Here is a 19,221-nt window from a genome sequence, read left to right as displayed (position 1 = left end):
GGGGCAACAGGCACAAACTGGAATACAGGAAGTTGTTCCAGTGCTCAGAAGACCGAGCACTGGAACAGGCTGCCCAGAGAGGTTGTGGAGCCTCCTTCTCTGGAGATGTTCAAAACCTGCCTGGATGCAATTCCGTGCAACCTGCTCTAGGTGATTCTGCTCTAGCAGAGGGATTGGACTACATGATCTCCAGAGGTCCCTTCTAACCTCTAGCAATCTGTGAATTTGTGTAAAGTGCTGGCAAGTTTTTGAGGGGACTGGGGAGGAGTATTTTGTGCAAAGGAACAATAAAACCAGCATGGAAAAGAGTTCATAGAGTGAAAATATTATTTTCAGAAACCAGACCTCAAAAATGAGGACACAGCTATGCAATGATCTAAGTGAACCTAGATATAATGTATAACAGCATTTCCAAAGGATGAAAGGTTTGTAAAGAAAGACTTACATAACTTGTAAACTTTCTGCTGTTAGATTATTCCACATGATCTCATTAGCTTGAAGATTTTCATTTTCTTCTAGTAAAGACGTATCAAACTCTATTTCTTGTTCAACAACTTCTGATGACCTAATTTAGTAAATAAATGTTATGCTTTCAAAGTTAACATGTATCTTTGAGTAGATCATAAAGCAAATAATTACATTTGAATTATTTTAATAACTAGAATATAGTTAAAATTACATATGAAAGAAAAGGCAGCAACTGGACATATATTCTTTTTCCTCTGAATAAAGAACATAGTTTTAAAATCATACCAGATAATAAAATGGCATATAATTCTTTGAATCAAGATCACAGCATAACCAAGGTTTTCAAGGAGTATCAATCTGAATGGGTTCACTCTTAGGTGAGCCTCCTATAATCCTGCACCTGATAACAGTCATAGGACTATTTCTGCATATACACAGTAACAGTTCAATACATGGCAAATACAGTTTATTTTTAAAGTAAAAAACTTTCTTGCATTATCTGCATACTCTGTAGTATCAGGCACTGCTCAACCTGCAATAACTGCAGAGTACACAGAGGTAGCTAGAGTTCACTTTAAACTAGAATTTGGGCAATAAGAGAAATAAACCAGAGAAACTTAGTTTAGCCCAGAATGCAAACTGCATCCAAATATACAGTAAATTAGCTCACACTGAACCTGGACTGTCATGTATAGTCTCCTTTCAGCACCAAAGTTATAGCTCTTCACATGTAATAACGGTAACTGGAGATGGATGGTTAAAGAAACAGTCAGGTGAAAAACTTGGCTTCCAGCTAGCTTTCTGTACATGCAAGTGAAACAATTTTCAAACTAGGATTAAAGCTTTACAAATAACAATGTAAAAGGAACCAAACACAAACAAATTCAACTCTGATCACTTAAGCAGTGCTGCAGTTTAGTGCAGGGTTTTCTCAAGAAAAAAATGAACTTGCATACCAAGATGAAAATGCATACCTGTGAGTATCTATGAAGTCATTATACTCAGAGTTAGGGTCTATCTGTTCAACCGAGGTCTGGATCTCTTTATGGACATTCACAATCTCTTCTGTAACAAGACTGGTGATCTGGCTATACTCATCCAAGATTCCTTTTCTAGAGAGGAAAAAAAATTCTAGTGTATAACATGGCACTGAAGGCATAGATGGAATTGAAGATGCTTCAAACTTTCAATTTGCTGTTTCTACAAACTCTTGTTGCAACTGGCTAAAAAGGGAAAAAATAAGACAATATATTACTCAAAGAAATAACAGATCAACTGTGGCCTTTTCTTTAAAGACTGGCTATGAGTGAGAAGTCTCTAAGACCATGCTCCTTGTATTGATTTCAGCGCATCTACATACAGAGTGGCTAAACTAAAAACTGTAGAGATTATAAGTAAAAGGAGTGTATACAGCTCATTGATGACGCTATTCTTCACTAAAGCTTTTCATGTTCTGACTGACAAAATATTCTGGCATAAGGCAAAATGAGTCACAAAATAGTGCGCACTTCCTTTAGAAACTGGTTTTCTTGGTTAACTATCTTCTTGCATATATTTCTTTTATCATTTGGTCATTCAGGCAAAAATATGCATAAATCACAAGTTAGCATATATTTACAAGAAAAAATAAAATCAAGCAAAAAGTTCCTGTAAGAAAATACAAGCCACCCAGCCTTGTCTTTACCTGCTTCCAAGAGTGGGAAAAAACAAGTGAATAGGGAACAGTAAAGGAATAGCTAATATTGTGCCACTGCTCTTAATAGCATCCAGTGACACATCCTCAGAACACCTTCCTATTCTCTTTAACTCTTAGCTTTTCATAAATGATCCTTCATCATCACTTCCTATTTCATTTTTATCTTTGACAAACTTGTTAGGTTCCCAGGCTCTGAAGCATGGTGAGGTTTCTTAAAATACTGATGAATTTTGGCCAGCCCAAAGGAACATGGAGAGGAAAAGTATCAATAGATTTTTCGTGGATAAGATCTCAAGTAAGATTTACTCTACAAAAACAGTTATGTGATTGGATTTTTCAATACTGTTTCTGAGGAGAAAACAGACAAGAGAAAGCATTAAATCTTGCCTTGCCTGTGAACAACATGTGTGAAAATGTTCCAGAAAGTAGTTCAGAGTGTGACGATAGGTGAATGTCAACTACAGCAATGCCATACCAAGTAGAAAGAGAATCTATGTCAATTACCCCCCCCAAAAAAAAGTCATTAGCAATATTAATCTATACTTCTTCAAGTTTACCAAACTAATTCATCTGCAAAATCAGGATTATTAAGGAAGTATGCTTCACACAGATGGCCACACCAAGCTCTACATCTGAAATCACCACTTCTTTTTGTATACGAAAGATACTAGAAAGAAGTAATTTTCCAATACATTCGGATCGCACAAAAAAAGTCTAGGTAGTGACAAAAATATTTTTTTACAAGTTTTTACTCCAGATATAGCAAAGGTGAGTGGGTTCAATAGGTTCTTGCTCCATCATAAAACTCTTCATTGAATTTTCATATCTCACAATTCAGAAAAATCACTTTAATTACAGCATACAAATTTAATGCACCCTTTTGCTGTGATTTTACATACAAAATTAAGATTAAAAGGACTGTACAGAGACTACTACAAAGGTCTATTTCATTTCAATACCTGCACAAGAATTAAAGGAATTACTATGATACTGCATAAGGCAGTTAATGGTGTCTGCACCACGTAAGCTTGTAAAGTGTGAAATCCACAACTCTCCCTCACTTCCTCTGTGCTGAAGTCAAGATGAATATAGACTTCAGAGAAGGTAAGAAAGTGAGTTAAAGACAAGTGCCTCACATCTAAATGAATGATACCTACCAAAAAAAGTAATTGCCCTTTCTGTTAGGCTAAGTGATTTAAATAACACCACAGAAAAAGACTCACAGAAAAGACTCCCTAATGAACTCCTATTCTTTCTTCAGGAAAGACAAAGAGGCAGCATGGTGGTTACAAACCAGAAAAGAGGGCTTAAACTTCTCATTGTCTGTTCTCCGAGAGCATCAGTTTGCACATTTTCTATAATGACGTAAAAAATGATCTTTCAGGAAAGAGGTAATTTTATTTTTAAGGTTGGATTCTTTACAGTGAGATCAGGTTTACATGAACCTGTTACTTCTCCTACACATACGATTAACCATGCATCTGCTTGGCCCTCCTCCACAATGACTTTCGAGACAGTTGGCCAGTTTAAATCAAATTCGTTACTGGTGGAATTTCATAAAAATAAGACTACCAGAGAGGCAACAAACTTGCCATAGTACACCAGCTGAAGGACAAAGCATCAGCTCAGCTATAAACACTGCAGTTAATCTGTAAGATTTTAAAGTTTTATGAGAAGATAGTGTCTTGCTAGAATGTTTAAGTAACCACTCAAAACTACTGTCTGCATTATTTGGATAGACTTTTCTATGCACACTTATTGTCAATTGAAAGATGAAAACATCCTTCTTCGTTATCCTTTGATATACAATTAATTAATCACAGTTTATTACTTTCACATAATACTACACATATAAAATTCCGCAAGTTAAAAATATGTAAGAATACGTCTTACAGGGCTTTAATCATTTCTTCTTGCATCTTCTGTAGTGAATCAAGTAACAGAGGAAGTGTAGTATCATAATACTGGTGCTGATGTAACTGTGCTCCTTTCAGTGCCAAGACATACTGATTATGCAACATATGAAGCTTCATAGTGGCTTTATCGCATCGATCTTTGGCTTTCTCAGTCTCCTTTCCTAAGAGAAAACAAAAAAAGACAAATGCACGTGGTGATTTAAAAGTATACAAACTTGCAGATGACATAAATCTCGTAGATTTATGGTAAATTTGCACCTTTTTCTACAGTAGTCTTTTCAAGGTACTTCTCTCAAGAAGGTAAAAACTGACTGGTTTAGGTCATTAGTAAGACCAAATGTCTTGGTTTTCTAATTAAAAAAACCTGCTGTATCTTCTTTGAGCAGAAATGTGACAATGCTTTATCTAAAAGTATATGAACACCACTATATACACAGGTATAAAAATAACGTAACTATGAAGAATAAAGAACAAAATTCATACATGTGACTATGAAAAAGCTAATATTTTATTTGCCTCAGAGCAAACAAACATTTTTAATGAAGAAAGTAAGAGATGTCCAACTAGGTCACATCCATGATTCATTAAAAATTTGTCATTTATTGGGAGCAAAAAATTCTATTGCTACATATCATCCCAATAAAGCAATGGTACAGGCTACATATGAGTAGCTGAAATTTCAGACTATTACTTCTGTCCAAAATGGGCAGCTTCTCTGCTACAACTTAACATTTCCTTATGACTGTTGGTATCCTTATCAGGAGGCTGGCTCTACAATCTCAGCTCTATGCTACTAGAGACCAGAAGTCCTCAAGTTCATGCTGACAAGACCAGTTCAGTGCTGAACCTGAGAGCTACAAGGTACTTCAAGAAGTCACCTATTCTATTCTTTGCCATAGTGACTGGACAACTATGTGGCATATGTTTTTATGACTTTCCTAAGATCTCCAATGACAGATAACTTTGCAGCTTCCTAGTACCATTCAGGTCCAGTGATACGCCAGCTGAAAGCATTTCCCCACCTCCCCTGCCCCTTCACTCTCCAATGTAAATCTTTATTGCTTTAAATTAAACCCTTCCTTACTTCATATGTGCTATGGGTATGAAAAAAAGAGATTCTAGCATCCTCTGCAATCCATCTTTTACATATTAGACTACATACTCTCCTCTTCTGCCCGATCTTCTAAACTTCATAGTAAAGGACCAACAGGTCTTCCCTTGTAAGTCCTGTTGTCTTTTTGCAGTTGACTAGTTCACAATCTTACACAAATGCAACTTCGGTCAAGGCTCAAAGCCAAAGAATAACTTTACATTCTAGATACTTCTAGTTCATAAAAAAAGAAGACGGAAAAGAAAAAAAAAGTAGGTCTTTTTTGAATACCATACAAACATGACATCATTGATTACTTTTGCTTTGGCATCTGATCCTGCCAAGTTACACTATTTTTTTTGAGACTCATCTCTCAGTTTATCAAATTATTTTTAACTCTACAGCTGCCCTTCGGTGCACTTTCAATCCCTTTAAGGTATAGTTATGTCTGGGAATTTAATAAACACACTCTGAAACAAAGTTATGAAACAGTGAAAGACCACCCAAACCTAATCTCAACATATATCCTGCAATTTCTCATAGGATACATTATTCTGACAGGACCTCATTAACAACGATTCTCCAAGCAGCTTTATGCAAACAGTTTTGCATCTTTACTAGGGTATTTTCAACTTGATCATGCATTGCCCTTGCCATAAAAAGATACGAGATTATTTCAACATGATTTCTTACTGAGACACATAAGCTTTTACTCATATGCTTGTTATCTTCTTGATATTTATGAATTGCCTCATTATTTTTCAGGAACTAAAGGCATTTTAAATCATTCATGTATCTGCAATTATCAAGTGCAGATTCACAATTACCTGCACAGATAAACATATGCTAATTAAACCAATCTCATTCAGATCACTATATGTCTTATTAACCTTAAAATAATTTAACTAATAAAAAAGATTGTATTTCAACTTTTCTACCACCTATCACAAAGTAGTTGAGAAAAAAGAAAAAGGAAGCATTCATAGCTAAGTGGCAGAACAGGAGCTTGACAGCAGACCTTGAAAAGCTGAAATTCTGTCATATGAAGAACACACAAAGGACTGTGAACTCAAATAAATTAAAATACAGAAACGCATTAAGGCATGTCGAAAAAAGTTGATGGAAGAACTTGTAAAACAGTAACAAATTCTCTTTCATAACATTGGAGTTGGCAAGCTTGTCAGAAAACGTAAAGGACAGCCACTATATAAAAGGAGCTGGTGGGGAAAAAAATTATTTTTTTTTGCATCTGTGTTCACTATGAAAGACCTTCAGAGATTTCCAGGCTGAAATGTCTCTTTCTGAAAGAGTCGATGAGTCTTCCTCTTCTGAGGTGTCAGAAGAAGAGGTTAGAGAATAAATGAAATACAAAGAAATTATGAGGACTGGATGGTGTGTAGCTCTGGAACTTTAAAGGAACTTGAGAAAGTTTTAGCTGAAATATTATGATTAATTTTCACAGGAGGAAGCAGGCACTCAATGAAGTGCCCCAGGAATATCAGTTGGGTCCTGATACATGAGGTGATAAAGATGATGATGATGTTGTCTGAAGGAAGCAAATAGAGGAACCAATGTTACCTTGCTGCTGCCAGCTAACACACAGTAATAAAAATTACTTTAAAAGGATATTATATCTGTCATTTAATTGAAAACAATCTAACTGCTGACCTAATTTTGTATGTGGAAGGTGCAGATTTCTTACACTATGGTTTAGCTAAATGAACATAGCTACTCTGCACAACAAAGACAAAACACACCTTCAGAGCTGTCACCAGACAAGTGTTTTTCATTTAGGTATTAATGAAACAATCCACTTTCAAAATTTCTGTAAAACTGTTCTGGAGAGAACAATCTCAACTGTCTAAAACTTTTGCCAGAGATAACAGGTTTTGTTTCAGCAAACAATTAAAACTCACGTTTCATGGGAAGACTGTATTTTTTTATTTCACTAAAACATAAAAACATTGCGCTTTTTATTTCTAAATTAGATATAGATCATTTGAAGGAAAAAAATAATTCAACACATCATGCCCAGAATAACACCCCAGAAGTTAGACACCACAAAACATGTGCAAATCTGACACCAGTGTACCAATATAATGTCATGGTATACAATCCGATTTTCACATCTGCCTTGAGGACTAAATTCCTCCTCTATATACATTATTTCTCAGCTGAACACTCAACCAATTTCAGAATAAATGGAAGTATTGTATACACTCAGCTTCTAAATACAGTAGGCTACAGCTTCAACCTGGTCATCTGCAGACCAAGATATACACAATATAGGGTCTTTCTGGAGAATGAGAGGCATGTGAACATGGGGAAGTAACAGAATGTGACTGAAGAGTTTGGAGGGGAAGACGTGAAGTAGTAGTTACAGTATAGAAACTGGATGAAAGAGGAGAGGACAAAGTAGCTGGAAGACAGAGCTGGAAGCACCAAGTTTTGCTTGCCCTGGGCCATTCCCTTCGGAGATACACTGGCCAGGGAAACAGGAAGAGGGAGACAAAGAAGTAGCAGAGGGAGAAATGTTGCATTATCTCCTGGGTTTATCGTATGTTTGGCCACTCCTACTCAAGCATGCTCTAGATTACATAATCCACAATTATCTCCATATGTCATAGTTTAAGTGCTTAAAAACTACAACTTGTCCATGCATATCTTTAAAATACATCCCCCATCAGCTTTCAGCTTACCAGAAATCAGCATATGTCAAATTTTACTGTGTACTACCAGTACAGGCTTCTGACGTATGAACCACAACAAACAGCCTTCAACAGTTAAACTAAACTGAAAATTTACACTAAAAATTATCACAACCACATGACTAGAGACTTATCAGAATGATCTCTCTTTCACAAACCTCATTAATGGCTAAACTATCCTATTCTTCTATCTGCCCTGAGGACTAGATTCCTTTGTTATACAGACACCACCTCAACTAATTGCAAAATAAATCAAATTATCATATACATTCAACTTCTAAATACAGCCTTTGGACCTATAATTAATACAAGAAACACAGCTACATTATTATTTCTGTATTGTAATTTATTTTTTAAAGCAGCAAAACGCAGTGAGGCAGAGTACACAGTTGTTCTACATGTCAATTAGCACAGAGGAAAACATCCGATTTTCTTTATCTGTATAATGAATTTCATAAATAGATCTAATTATCATTCTACTGTCATCAGTTGTTGACAAAACTGTTTCATGTTTATAAAAACTGTGTATACAATGTCACACCATAAACAGTATTATGAACCTTGCAAAATTCAATTATGAAAGCTTGACATTTGCAAAGAAAAGGTTGGCATTCTTTTTAAAATATTCTAGAGAGTCAGGTATTTCAATTTCTAATAAAAACCCTTTTAAGATTTCAGTACATACAGAAGTACAATAGACCCATTCAGAAAAAAATGTTTTAGGGTATTTTCTGTTAAAAAGGCAGATTTGCTATTCCAAAGCTCTTGCAATTGTATTAGTCTCTTGTAGCCTAATATATTCACCTAGAATGGAAGAACTGAAACTGTATAAGATAACCAACTGAGACCAACTGAAAAAAATTTCAGCTCATAATGTTCACTTCATCTTTTTTTAAATAAGCATGATGTCTCAAAGAAACTGACTTTCAGAAAATAAATATTGCAAATATGGAAAACTTTCATACACATTTTGGATTAAAAAGAAATAATTACACTGAAAAGCTCAGGTTTTTACCCCTTGACAACTTTTTCTGGTTTGTTGAAGTCAAGGCTCATATTCCCCCATATGTTCACTACATTTAGTTATCACTGATTTCAGTAAAAGTTAACACTTACGAGGTCTTCAAATTTGCATAACAGATTTTGACATTTTATTCAAACAGCAAAATTCTGACTCTGTGGAACACAGCGTAAAGCACCCACTAATTCACCTAGGGCCAGGATCCACCTCCTGAAGGTTACCTGTAGCGTGACATTGAAGACTCAAGCCAAGACTCAGCACAAACTTAGCTGTTCAGATTTCAAATCCAGCTTAATGATAGCATAGGTTAAAATAATGACTGAAGCTTATATCTACTGTTGTTGCTTCTACAACAGAAAATTGCAGTTAAGCTGCTTTAGTTACAGCCCTTCAACTAAATCTTATGGGCAAGTAAATGCCCAAAGGACAAAATTATTTTCTTAAAGATCTATTTTTTTCAAAGAGAAACAGCATACATTGAAAAACCAAGAGCTCAAACAGAAACATTATGGATTGGCTAACTACAGAAAAATGTCATGAAGAATTCCAAAACTGAATGCAGAAATAAATTATTTCTTTATGTCTATGTTGTAGATCAGCTGCAAGCCAAAAAGCTCAACACTATACTCCAATGGATACACGCTAACATAAGCCCTGAACTTCTGTTTCATTGCAAATATAACAATAATCAGCATTTCAGCTCAGACAAAACCCTATATTAATGACATCCCACTCTACAGAAAGATTATATCTTTTTCTCTTTGTGTTGCTTTGCAACAATGGTAAGAAAAACTGTCAAGATCACCTCCTGAAGTATCAGTTATTAAGCTATTTGTTCTTAAGTTTGCTTTGTTTTTATTTGATTAGTTTCTTTGGGACCTTTGAGGACAGAAAAGGAGGAAAAAAATTTAAAGAACAAAAACTTGCGAAGAGACAGAAGGCTAAAAACTTGTCAACATCTAAACATGTATTCACACTTGAGATGCTCTCTTAAATTTTTGCATCTTTAAGTGTTTGCTCTTAAAAGACAATAAATATCATAACTGCTTTTTAAAGAGGTATAATTGAAATACTAAATAGTTTGTGAAAACAACTTAAATCTGTCAGACTTAGGCACATTTTGGAATGTTGACAATTAGAAAGAATTTCTTGTCCAGTTTTCATAAATCTCAGAAAAAGACTCTGTCTGGAGTCCAATGTTATGGTATTTCAAGAAGGACTGCCCCTTGCCTCTCACTCTTGGGAAATTTAGTGATACCAATAGGTATGACCTTCAGCCATTTGGAAGTGAAGACAAAGTATTCATAAAAGAGGCAATGGAGGTCATTGTAAAGGCTTAGCCCACAACAGATGAATTAACTGTCTGGATTTATAGCTCCTGGCAATGAAACATGAACTTTGGCTTTAGTGCACAGTGAATGCTGTCCCAAGAAGAAACCCATGTCCATCTGACAAAGATAAAAAATTATAAAATTGTATAATTTTATTACACAAGTCCAGTTTTTGAAAATAATTTAATTTAGTCTCAAAAGTAGAGACACACCTGAAATGACAATAGAGGGTTATATACTCCCAATAGAAACACAGTGAGAAGCCTTAAATATGCTAGAACTGTGGGAACAGAAAAGCAGCAGAACTACAGTCGTGTACAGACAAGAATGTATGTCAAGAATTCACATAACTGCCTCTGTAGTTCAGGAATCAGAAAAAGCAAATCCACCCAAATTTGTGTGTATGGGTAAATGTAGGGAAAAACAGCAGAGGCAATGTTATAGTAAATGTGGGCACAATATATTGCCAGGGGAAACCTGGACAGGACCAAAGTGACTACAGAGTTCCAGGGAAGGCCATCAAGGGCATGGGGGCCCACATGGTGTCCTCCTTAATCCTGCCAGTGAGGAAAAGGGTGGGAGGAGGGCACTGACAATACAGGTCAATAAGGAGCTGTGGAGCTGGTGTTGGTAACAGGGTTTTGGATTTTACAGCCATGGGACCCTGTTTGTAGACCACCATCTGCTTGGGAGATAGGAAGCACCTTACTAAGCAGGGTAAAACCATTTTTGCCCATAGAATGGCTGCCCTCATTAGGAGGGCTTTAAACTAGGAATGACGGGGAAGGGAGAGTATGACCTGCGGTCCTGAGGGAGCAATGGACAAGATTGCTGAGCAAAGGGCATGGGGTGGTGTGATGGAAATGAATCGCAAAGCCAGCAAAATGGGTCTTGGGTGGAACCACCTCCAGCACTCGCAAGTGGGCAAGGAGGTTCCTACAAAGCACCACTGTGGAAAAAATCTCCCCAAATCCTCTCCAGGAACTGAACATGCTGGGGTGCCATACTGAAGTGCCTGTACACTACTGCATGCAGCAGGGGGAATAAACATGATGAGTTAAGAGATCTGTGTGCAGTTGCAGGGCTATGACCCTGTCGGGATTGTGGAGGCATGGTGGTATGGCTCCCATGACTGGAGCATTGCAATGGAGAGATGCGGGCTCTTGGGGAAAGACAGGCCAGGAAGACAAGGAGAGGGCATGCCCTTTATGTGAGAGAACAGCTGGAGTGCATGGAGCTCTGCCTGAGCATGTATGAGAAGCCGATGGAGAGCTTATAGGTTAGGAATAAAGACAGCACAGGCTCCCAGTAAAAGCCAAGAAGCTTGACTTCAAATGCTGTGATACTCTAGTGAGGTTATAATACAAAGAATTACAACAACTCTGATTTCAGAAAATTTTAAAATGGAAAAAAAGACGGAGTATCAGGGCTTTTGCTTTTTTTTTTTCTTTTTTTTAATGAAGCAACAATCCTTCTCTGAGAAAATACACAAATCTTCAGCATATAGTAATGTTTCGGACAGAAAAAAACCACTTCTTCCTTTATTTGCTTTAGAATCTTTCATTTTTGTAACCATCAGCTCTAAAGTATAAAGCTGTCAATGCATATAGTGATCTATTAGACGTTTCCCAAGGTTTATGATAGCAGTTTTTCAAATATTTCCCAGAACAGCGTTTATCTTTTCATCTACATATTTTTCAGCATTTTCAATAACAGAGGTAATTTCTGAATATTTTTCTGTCTTCACATTTGTTTATCAATAACAAACCTCTCATATAGTCACTTCCTTATTTATTTCAACTCTGGAGACACACATTTTCACAAAGCATTATTTCATTGTGCCTGGAAAAGAATATTCCTTTATATTATTTGTTTGCATTGTTCTACTGAACACATTCTTTATACTCATGATTGAGATGACCAATAGGTCTTCTTCTAACAACACTTTTAAAGCAATAAAGTATTTTTACATAAAAGAATCCTAAAGCTTGACTTAAATCTGCTTCCCCAGACTGATATGTGGAGGGAATACAAGTGGGACCCTAGCATGATCTTTCTCTTAAGTGAATTTTGGTAAGGACTAGGCACTTTTTAAATTAAAGCACATAATTTTAAAACCTTGATACTTTTACAGTGATATATCAAGCCAATGTAACTATGTATATTCAGGTAATTGATTCACAATACTGAAGAACATATTCTTGAGAAAAAATTATTGCTCCCTGCTTTTGGAGGCAACTCTCTAATTCCTCCATTTCTTCTATTAAGCATTTCCTCATAGTTTGTTCAACTTCCCAAGTCTTCATCACTGAATAGGAAAGACAGCTTGAAGAACTTGCTTTATAGTGGATTATTCTGGATAAATCACCCATTTAACTGATTTTGGGACCTTCCTGACCCAAGTTACCTGCTTAAACTCATTATTTCATGTAACACTACGCACATGTAAATACCATAGCTGATTATGAAAATTATTTCCTCGTGATAGTTCTTACTGATTCCAAGAAAACTGCCAATGACACAACTTTTACCCAGTGACACAACTTTTGAAGCATTGTTTCCCATTCTGAGCCTGGGTTCACTTCCTTTAGAACAGAATAGATTAGATTTCAGTTGGAAGAGACCTACAATGACCATCTAGTCCAACTGCCTGACTTTCAGGGCTGACCAAAAGTTAAAGCATGTTATTAAGAGCATTGTCCAAATGCCTCTCAAACGCTGACAGGCTTGGGGCATTGACCACCTCTCTAGGAAGCCTGTTCCAGTGTTTGACCACTCTCTCAGTAAAGAAATGTTTCCTCATGCCCAGTCTGAACCTCCCCTGGTGCAGCTTTGAACCATTGCCACATGTCCTATCACTGGATCCCAGGGAGAAGAGCTCAGCACCTCCCTCTCCACCTCCCTCCTCAGGAAGCTGTAGAGAGCAACGAGGTCACCCCTCGGCCTCCTCTCCTCCAAACTAGACAAACCCAAAGTCCTCAGCTGCTCCTCACAGGACATGCCTTCCAGCCCTTCAACTGGCTGTGTTCCCCTCCTCCAGACGCATTCAAGGACCTTCACAACGTTCTTAAATGATGGGACCCAGAACTGCACACAACACTCAAGGTGAGGCCTCACCAACACTAAATACAGCGGGACAATCCCCTCCTTTGACTGGCTGGCTATGCCGTGTTTGACGTCCCCCAGGATGGAGTTTGCCCTCTTGGCTGCCAGGGCACACTGCTGGCTCATAGTCAGCTGCTGTCGACCTGCACCGCCAGATCCCTTTCTGCAGGGCTGCTCTCCAGCCACTCCTCTCCCCACTTATATTGTGCCCCAAAGTCAGGAGACTTTATAAATAATTTATACTGATCTACAAAGTATTTTTTATGCAAACTGCTGCAACTAAACTAGGATGGCTTTGACTGTTTGTTCCGTCTCAGGAAGCAAACTCAGAAATTTAGTGAGTGAACAGTCTTACCATCACCCTTCAAATAAAGAGATGCAAATGCAATGCTCTTAATTAACATGGGTTTCACAAGACCAAAATTACAAAGATAGACAGAAAGAAGACAGGATCTTGGCTTTTAATCTCTAGGGACTTTTTTTCCTTTTATGTCTTGCCAGAGGCTTACATGAATGTGTTTCTCCAAGAAATAAAATCGCCCACTCTCTCCTCCATTCAACTTACTTCTGAGAAGAGGATAAGAAGTTTTCCCCAAACCTTATTAAACAAATTAATGACTGAAAATAACAACTAGTTTTGTATATATATTTGTATATACATACAGATTTCAAATTTACAGAATACCAGATCTAAAGTTCTGAGTTAAGAATTAGTTCAATAAAGTTATCTGCTTAATGTTAAGATAAACAAATAACATAGTGTAAAACTAGCAAAAATTAAAGTGCAATCTTTTGAACTGCTGTCAGATTTTTGAGCTAGTAAGCACCACTACTAAATTCTCTCAAACCTATGAGTGCTGGTCTATGAGGATTGAGGAGAGCACATCCTGGGAGTGCATGTCCATGTTGAGTGAAAACAATATGCCCAAGCTGGTCCCACACTCCACAAGAAGTCACCAAGATCTCTGGGCTCTGCACTCCTGAGGATTTCCTGCTCTATAAGCCTTATTTTACACACAGGAAACAACCCTAGCCCTTGCAAGCACGGGTAGTGTCTACGAGTTGAAACACTTACAATAGGGTATTCATTTGAAATGCATCCAGCCTGCTGATGACAGTAAGACAGACTAGTTGAGCCAGTGTTATGTGTTTTGTCTTAACAATATGAGAGTTTCAGTCAAAAATAAACTCAAAAAATACCCTACTAGGAGTTTCCCTGATCTCAGCAACAACTAAAGGCAACACATGCCACCAGGAAATGTAGTAGTATAATCACAATTTTACCAGCATCTCAGCATGAATGCACCAGCCACCTAATAAAAGTATTTTCTGGCCACTCAGCTATTACAACGAATAGTAGGACAATAATTTGATTTAATGAAAACTTTTTTAACAGCTTCCTTATTTATCATAGATATAGCTTATGCTGTCATGCAACTTCAGTACATATCACAGAAGTCACATCAATTCTGAAGCATTAAACCACAAGAGTTGCAGGCATCAGAAAACATTCTTCTAGCAGATGCAATGTTGTATAATGTGCTAGGTGTACTGTTAATATCTCTAGTCTCCTCTAAATCACAACATTGTCAGAGAACACAAGTCAACCTAGGGAAGTCTGGCACAGTATTTTTTTTATGCTGCTGCAGCTCCATAAAATGAAATTAGGAAATTAAATACTTAGAATCAATATATTTTTTCCTTTACTTCAGATCCATTCTGTCACATAAGAATGTTGCAACATAGTTCCTACATTCAATCAGTGATTAACTGATAACAAGAACAAACACCTGTAATGGCTGTATTTACATGAAAACTGTACATTTTGCTAAAGATTACATTGTATTAAAATCCAGTATGAACCTCCCAAAGCTATACTGGCTCCATTCCACCTTGCAATATTAACTGATATAAGAGCAACTATTTCACATTTAAACATCTAACACCAAAATCAGCTTCAAAAATAGATGCTAAATGGTTAAGAATTCATGCTTTTCTTTTTTTTTTTTCATGTAAGGAAAAGAGCAAATTTTTCTTTATGATTTCATGTACTCCTTATTTTTTCTTATTTTTCCTTATTTTTTTTTTCACATCGCAGTACACAGTGTCAAAAAAATCATGGATGAAAACATTAGAAACCCCCGGACACACTCTGAACTACACTTAAAGATGCACAATTCTGCAGAAACAAAAATAATTGTGGAAATAACAAACTTAAGTGGAAGCAACAGTTTCCATTTTGTGTTCTTTACCCATTATTTAAGAAACTTTTTAGGTTTGTGACTTCTTCTTTAGCCAAACAATGTCCTTATCATTTGGCATAAATTTTATTTTGATGTGTTTTCCTGCAGCAGCAACATCAACATGCCACACTCTATTTCCCTTGTTACTCAGCATCACGGACGTCAGCACAGCATTGTAGGCTCAGAGTTGTACACAATCTGTTAGTGTTATTTTGGACCGCTATTGTAGGTTTACACCATTTTTTCTCAATATCACACATCCTAAAGATTTCAGAGGGTTGTCCATTTCATTATTGAAAAACAATTGAGTAAATTTTTATCTCATATTCTTCTCCAATGACCCCAGCATGCCCTATGACCCCAACATCCCCTAATGCCGCAATTCTGCAAAGGAACATGCTGTGCATTCCCAGTACATACTTTTTTCTTTTTTTTTAAACAAAGCTTTCCAATCCAGAAGAGACTAACGGAATCAATCTGTCCGTTGTCCCACTTGCTGAAGTATGCCACATTAGAGAGGCACTGAACCTGCTGGCTTTATCCCCTCTCACCTTGCTTTCCCTCACCATACATTAAACAAACATAAGAATTAAGGACTGAAAAAAAAGCAAAAAGCTATCAACCAACTAAGTAACACCAATTAGAGTGCCTGACACCTGAGGTCTCCATGCCTAAGAACAACCAACCAGGCTGCATTTGTGATTCCCATGGTAATCACCAGTCCAGAAAGGAGCAGCAATGCATGACTAAATTGGGTAAGAGTTAGAACAAACAAGACAAACCAGTCAATTCTGATTGAGACAGCACGCAGACACTGGTGGCCACAACAGGGCAGTGCAAACCAGCCTAAGGACCAAGTGGCAGCCAAGGCTCAGTGGGGCACCCTCCGCAACACAACTGTCCCACTGCTTCCCAGATGCCCAAGCAGAAGCAGTGCTAGCAGAAGGTTCCCTAGAACAGCTCCTGAGCCAGCATCTCAGACACTTGCATCTTTCTCCCGGTCTGGAGAGCGCAAAGCCTTCCATAAGGAAGCTCCTGCATCCTTCAGAAAGCAGTTCCCTTTTCCTCACTATGAAACTATCCAAAAATTCCTACCAGCTGCCTTCCCATTGCACTAACACAAACAAAACTTGTAACTAACCAGTATCATTATTCAGTGCTTAACCCTTATTCTTATTACTCTTCCCACAGGTCCTCTCAGTGTTTTCATCAAAAAGTGAAAACAGCTGCAACCTTGCATTACAGCATCCAACATGTTGATTCAAAGTGACTGTCATGTTAGCTGGCGGAAAGTATGACAAATCATCATGTGCAAGCCCAGGGGCAAAGACAAAGTAGTATGTCATAAGGAATAAATAGTTGTCCCCTTCAACTCTAGAAAGGCAGGGCCAGGCACTGTGATAGAGACTTGGTTTGCCAGAGGAACAGAGTCTGTTGAGAACAGCATTTTACAGAAATGGACCTGGACTGGTTCTTTTAACACATTTCTTGCAAGACCTGGTGCCCAAAGATTTTCATTTTTTTTGTTTAACAAAACATTTTTCAGCTTATTTCCAACACTTGGTTATGTCCTCTCACTGTTCCGGTAAGCACTGTTCCTTCATTTTCAATAATTCTTGAAATCTGAAAAACTGCACCAGTTTGTGTATTAACAAGAATTGTATTTCCTAATAGCATATAGTTTGAATAAGCACTAGTTACTGAACTAATGCCTGGAATAATGAAGCATTACAATTGACTTCCCTAATTTGTTCACTTCACAAACCAGTTTGACAACTTGAGGTCTCAGAAACCCTGTGAAAAAAACATGGATTAAAAAAATACAAACAGCTTGGTTGACCTGCAGTTGATATACAAATATTTGTAAGCAAGAACACAGCCTGGGGAGCAACAGGGAAGAAGCAATCCTGCAATTCTGGGGAGAAAAACCTGCAACATTCTTGTGGAGGTCAGTGTTTGTTAAAACAGATTTACACTAAGATGTTAGGGAAAGTGAAATTAAGTATCAATTGTAATGAGACAAATACTAAATGGAAGCCTGAAAGAGAAGTCAAGGAAATACACACAGGAGAAATAAGTGTCTTAAAAACAGCTTTTGTGTGCTGTCTATATAAAGAAATATTAACTCAGTTAATTAGAACCAGATCAAAACATCACAGCTGAAGACAGTCAAAACACTCTTTGATTTCAATGGGAAAGTTTGGTGCTTCAGGAATGAAGAATGATCAGAGCTGTAACAGGAAGATGGGATAAAAGAACATACAAAGATCACGGCACCCTATTACATTTTCCATATTACATACTGTACATTCCCATGTTAAGTAGTTACATGGGGATAAACCAAGTAACCAAATTAAAGTTATATGTAGAAAACAGCTAGGGAACTGCATGAAATTAACAACTGAGTATGTATTTATATTTTCAAGTGATACAGACATCTGTAAAAGGAAAAAAAAAAAGCCGAAGCTAAACAGTGCTAAGTATAATCTCTTTTATTCCATGCTGTTTTATCATTATATTCACATGTCGGCTACCACTCCACATTTTAGACAAATTTGCAAAGAAAAATATCTTTCTCTCGGCACTGATAGCTACTATATTGCTCTTTGAATTATAGTACCAACAGAACCAAGGAGAATAACTCTTATTTTAGGCAGTCATACAAAAACCTAAAGATGGATCTTGGAATCGTATTTATATACTGCCATCCAATTAAATTTCTCTAAAGAAAGAAAAAAATCTTAGAAATGCACCTAAGAACAATTATTAACAAGATATTTCAATACAACATAGAACAAAGGCTCTCCTTTACATAATCATTAGCATAATTCAACAGGAATCACACATCATTCACCAAAAATCTTTAAAATATCTCGGTGTGCAAATGAATTCCTTTCCTCTTCTGCTTAAGGTTGACAAAGGTCAGGTCCCCTAAACTAACTGATGCTGATGTCACTGCATAATAGGTCACAGGATGCAAGTACACTGCATCTATAACGTAGATGAGACACAGTTGCAACCCACTTACTACTATTACCAGTTCATTTGAGCAATTTTACATTTCAAATACATCCACTGAAGGAATAATCGAAGAACTTAAAAGTATTACAATTTATATTAAAAGAAGGGATAACCTTTATTTTTAAAAAGAGTATCACCAAGTACACGATGACAATTATCCTGTCTTAATTAAGATAGTAAATGAACTTTTATATTGTAATTGAGTTGCTCTAAAATAAAAACATTACCCTGTTTCACTGTAAGAGATTTAGTAGGTTTGAAAAAGGCACTAGTAAATAGATAAAATTAACACAAGTCAGTCATACCTTTAGCCACAGCTTCTTTATACTTTTCTTTGGCAGAATTTACTTCTTTTATTAGTTGTCTATAGCTAGATTTTAGTTTCTCTAGTTCTGTCTTTGTGACCTTTAAGAAAACAGAAATATAAAGAGTATTAAAAATACTTATCCTCAACATATTACAAAACTTCATAGCATGAGTGAAAGAGAATTAACAGGATTTATTTCTCAAAATAAGGATGTTACCACTTTCCATTGGCTTGAGATAATCTGAATAGGATATTACATGGTGTAATAAAATCAAAATCAATAAATGCATGGAATGAAATAAGAGGCCTGAAACA

At 36.8% G+C, this 19,221-nt stretch overlaps 1 protein-coding gene across 10 annotated transcripts in view; it reads right to left on the bottom strand.

Moving 5' to 3' along the window:
- The window catches only part of FER (FER tyrosine kinase), a 186,777-nt gene that overhangs the window by 140,579 nt on the left and 26,977 nt on the right, over positions 1 to 19,221 (bottom strand). For all 10 annotated transcript variants that reach the window (XR_008574637.1, XR_008574639.1, XM_054809463.1 and 7 more), the window contains 4 exons: positions 18,905 to 19,004; positions 4,058 to 4,241; positions 1,443 to 1,580; positions 446 to 565 (listed from right to left, as the gene is read on the bottom strand). Coding sequence is in view for 8 of the 10 variants with exons in the window: in XM_054809463.1 (XP_054665438.1) it covers positions 446 to 565; positions 1,443 to 1,580; positions 4,058 to 4,241; positions 18,905 to 19,004 (542 nt within the window). In the remaining 2 variants the exon portion in view is untranslated. The remainder of the gene's footprint in view (positions 1 to 445; positions 566 to 1,442; positions 1,581 to 4,057; positions 4,242 to 18,904; positions 19,005 to 19,221) is intronic.

Source organism: Grus americana, chromosome Z, assembly GCF_028858705.1.
Source record: "Grus americana isolate bGruAme1 chromosome Z, bGruAme1.mat, whole genome shotgun sequence".
NCBI lineage: Eukaryota > Metazoa > Chordata > Aves > Gruiformes > Gruidae > Grus > Grus americana.
This window is presented reverse-complemented; position numbering and strand designations above follow the sequence as displayed.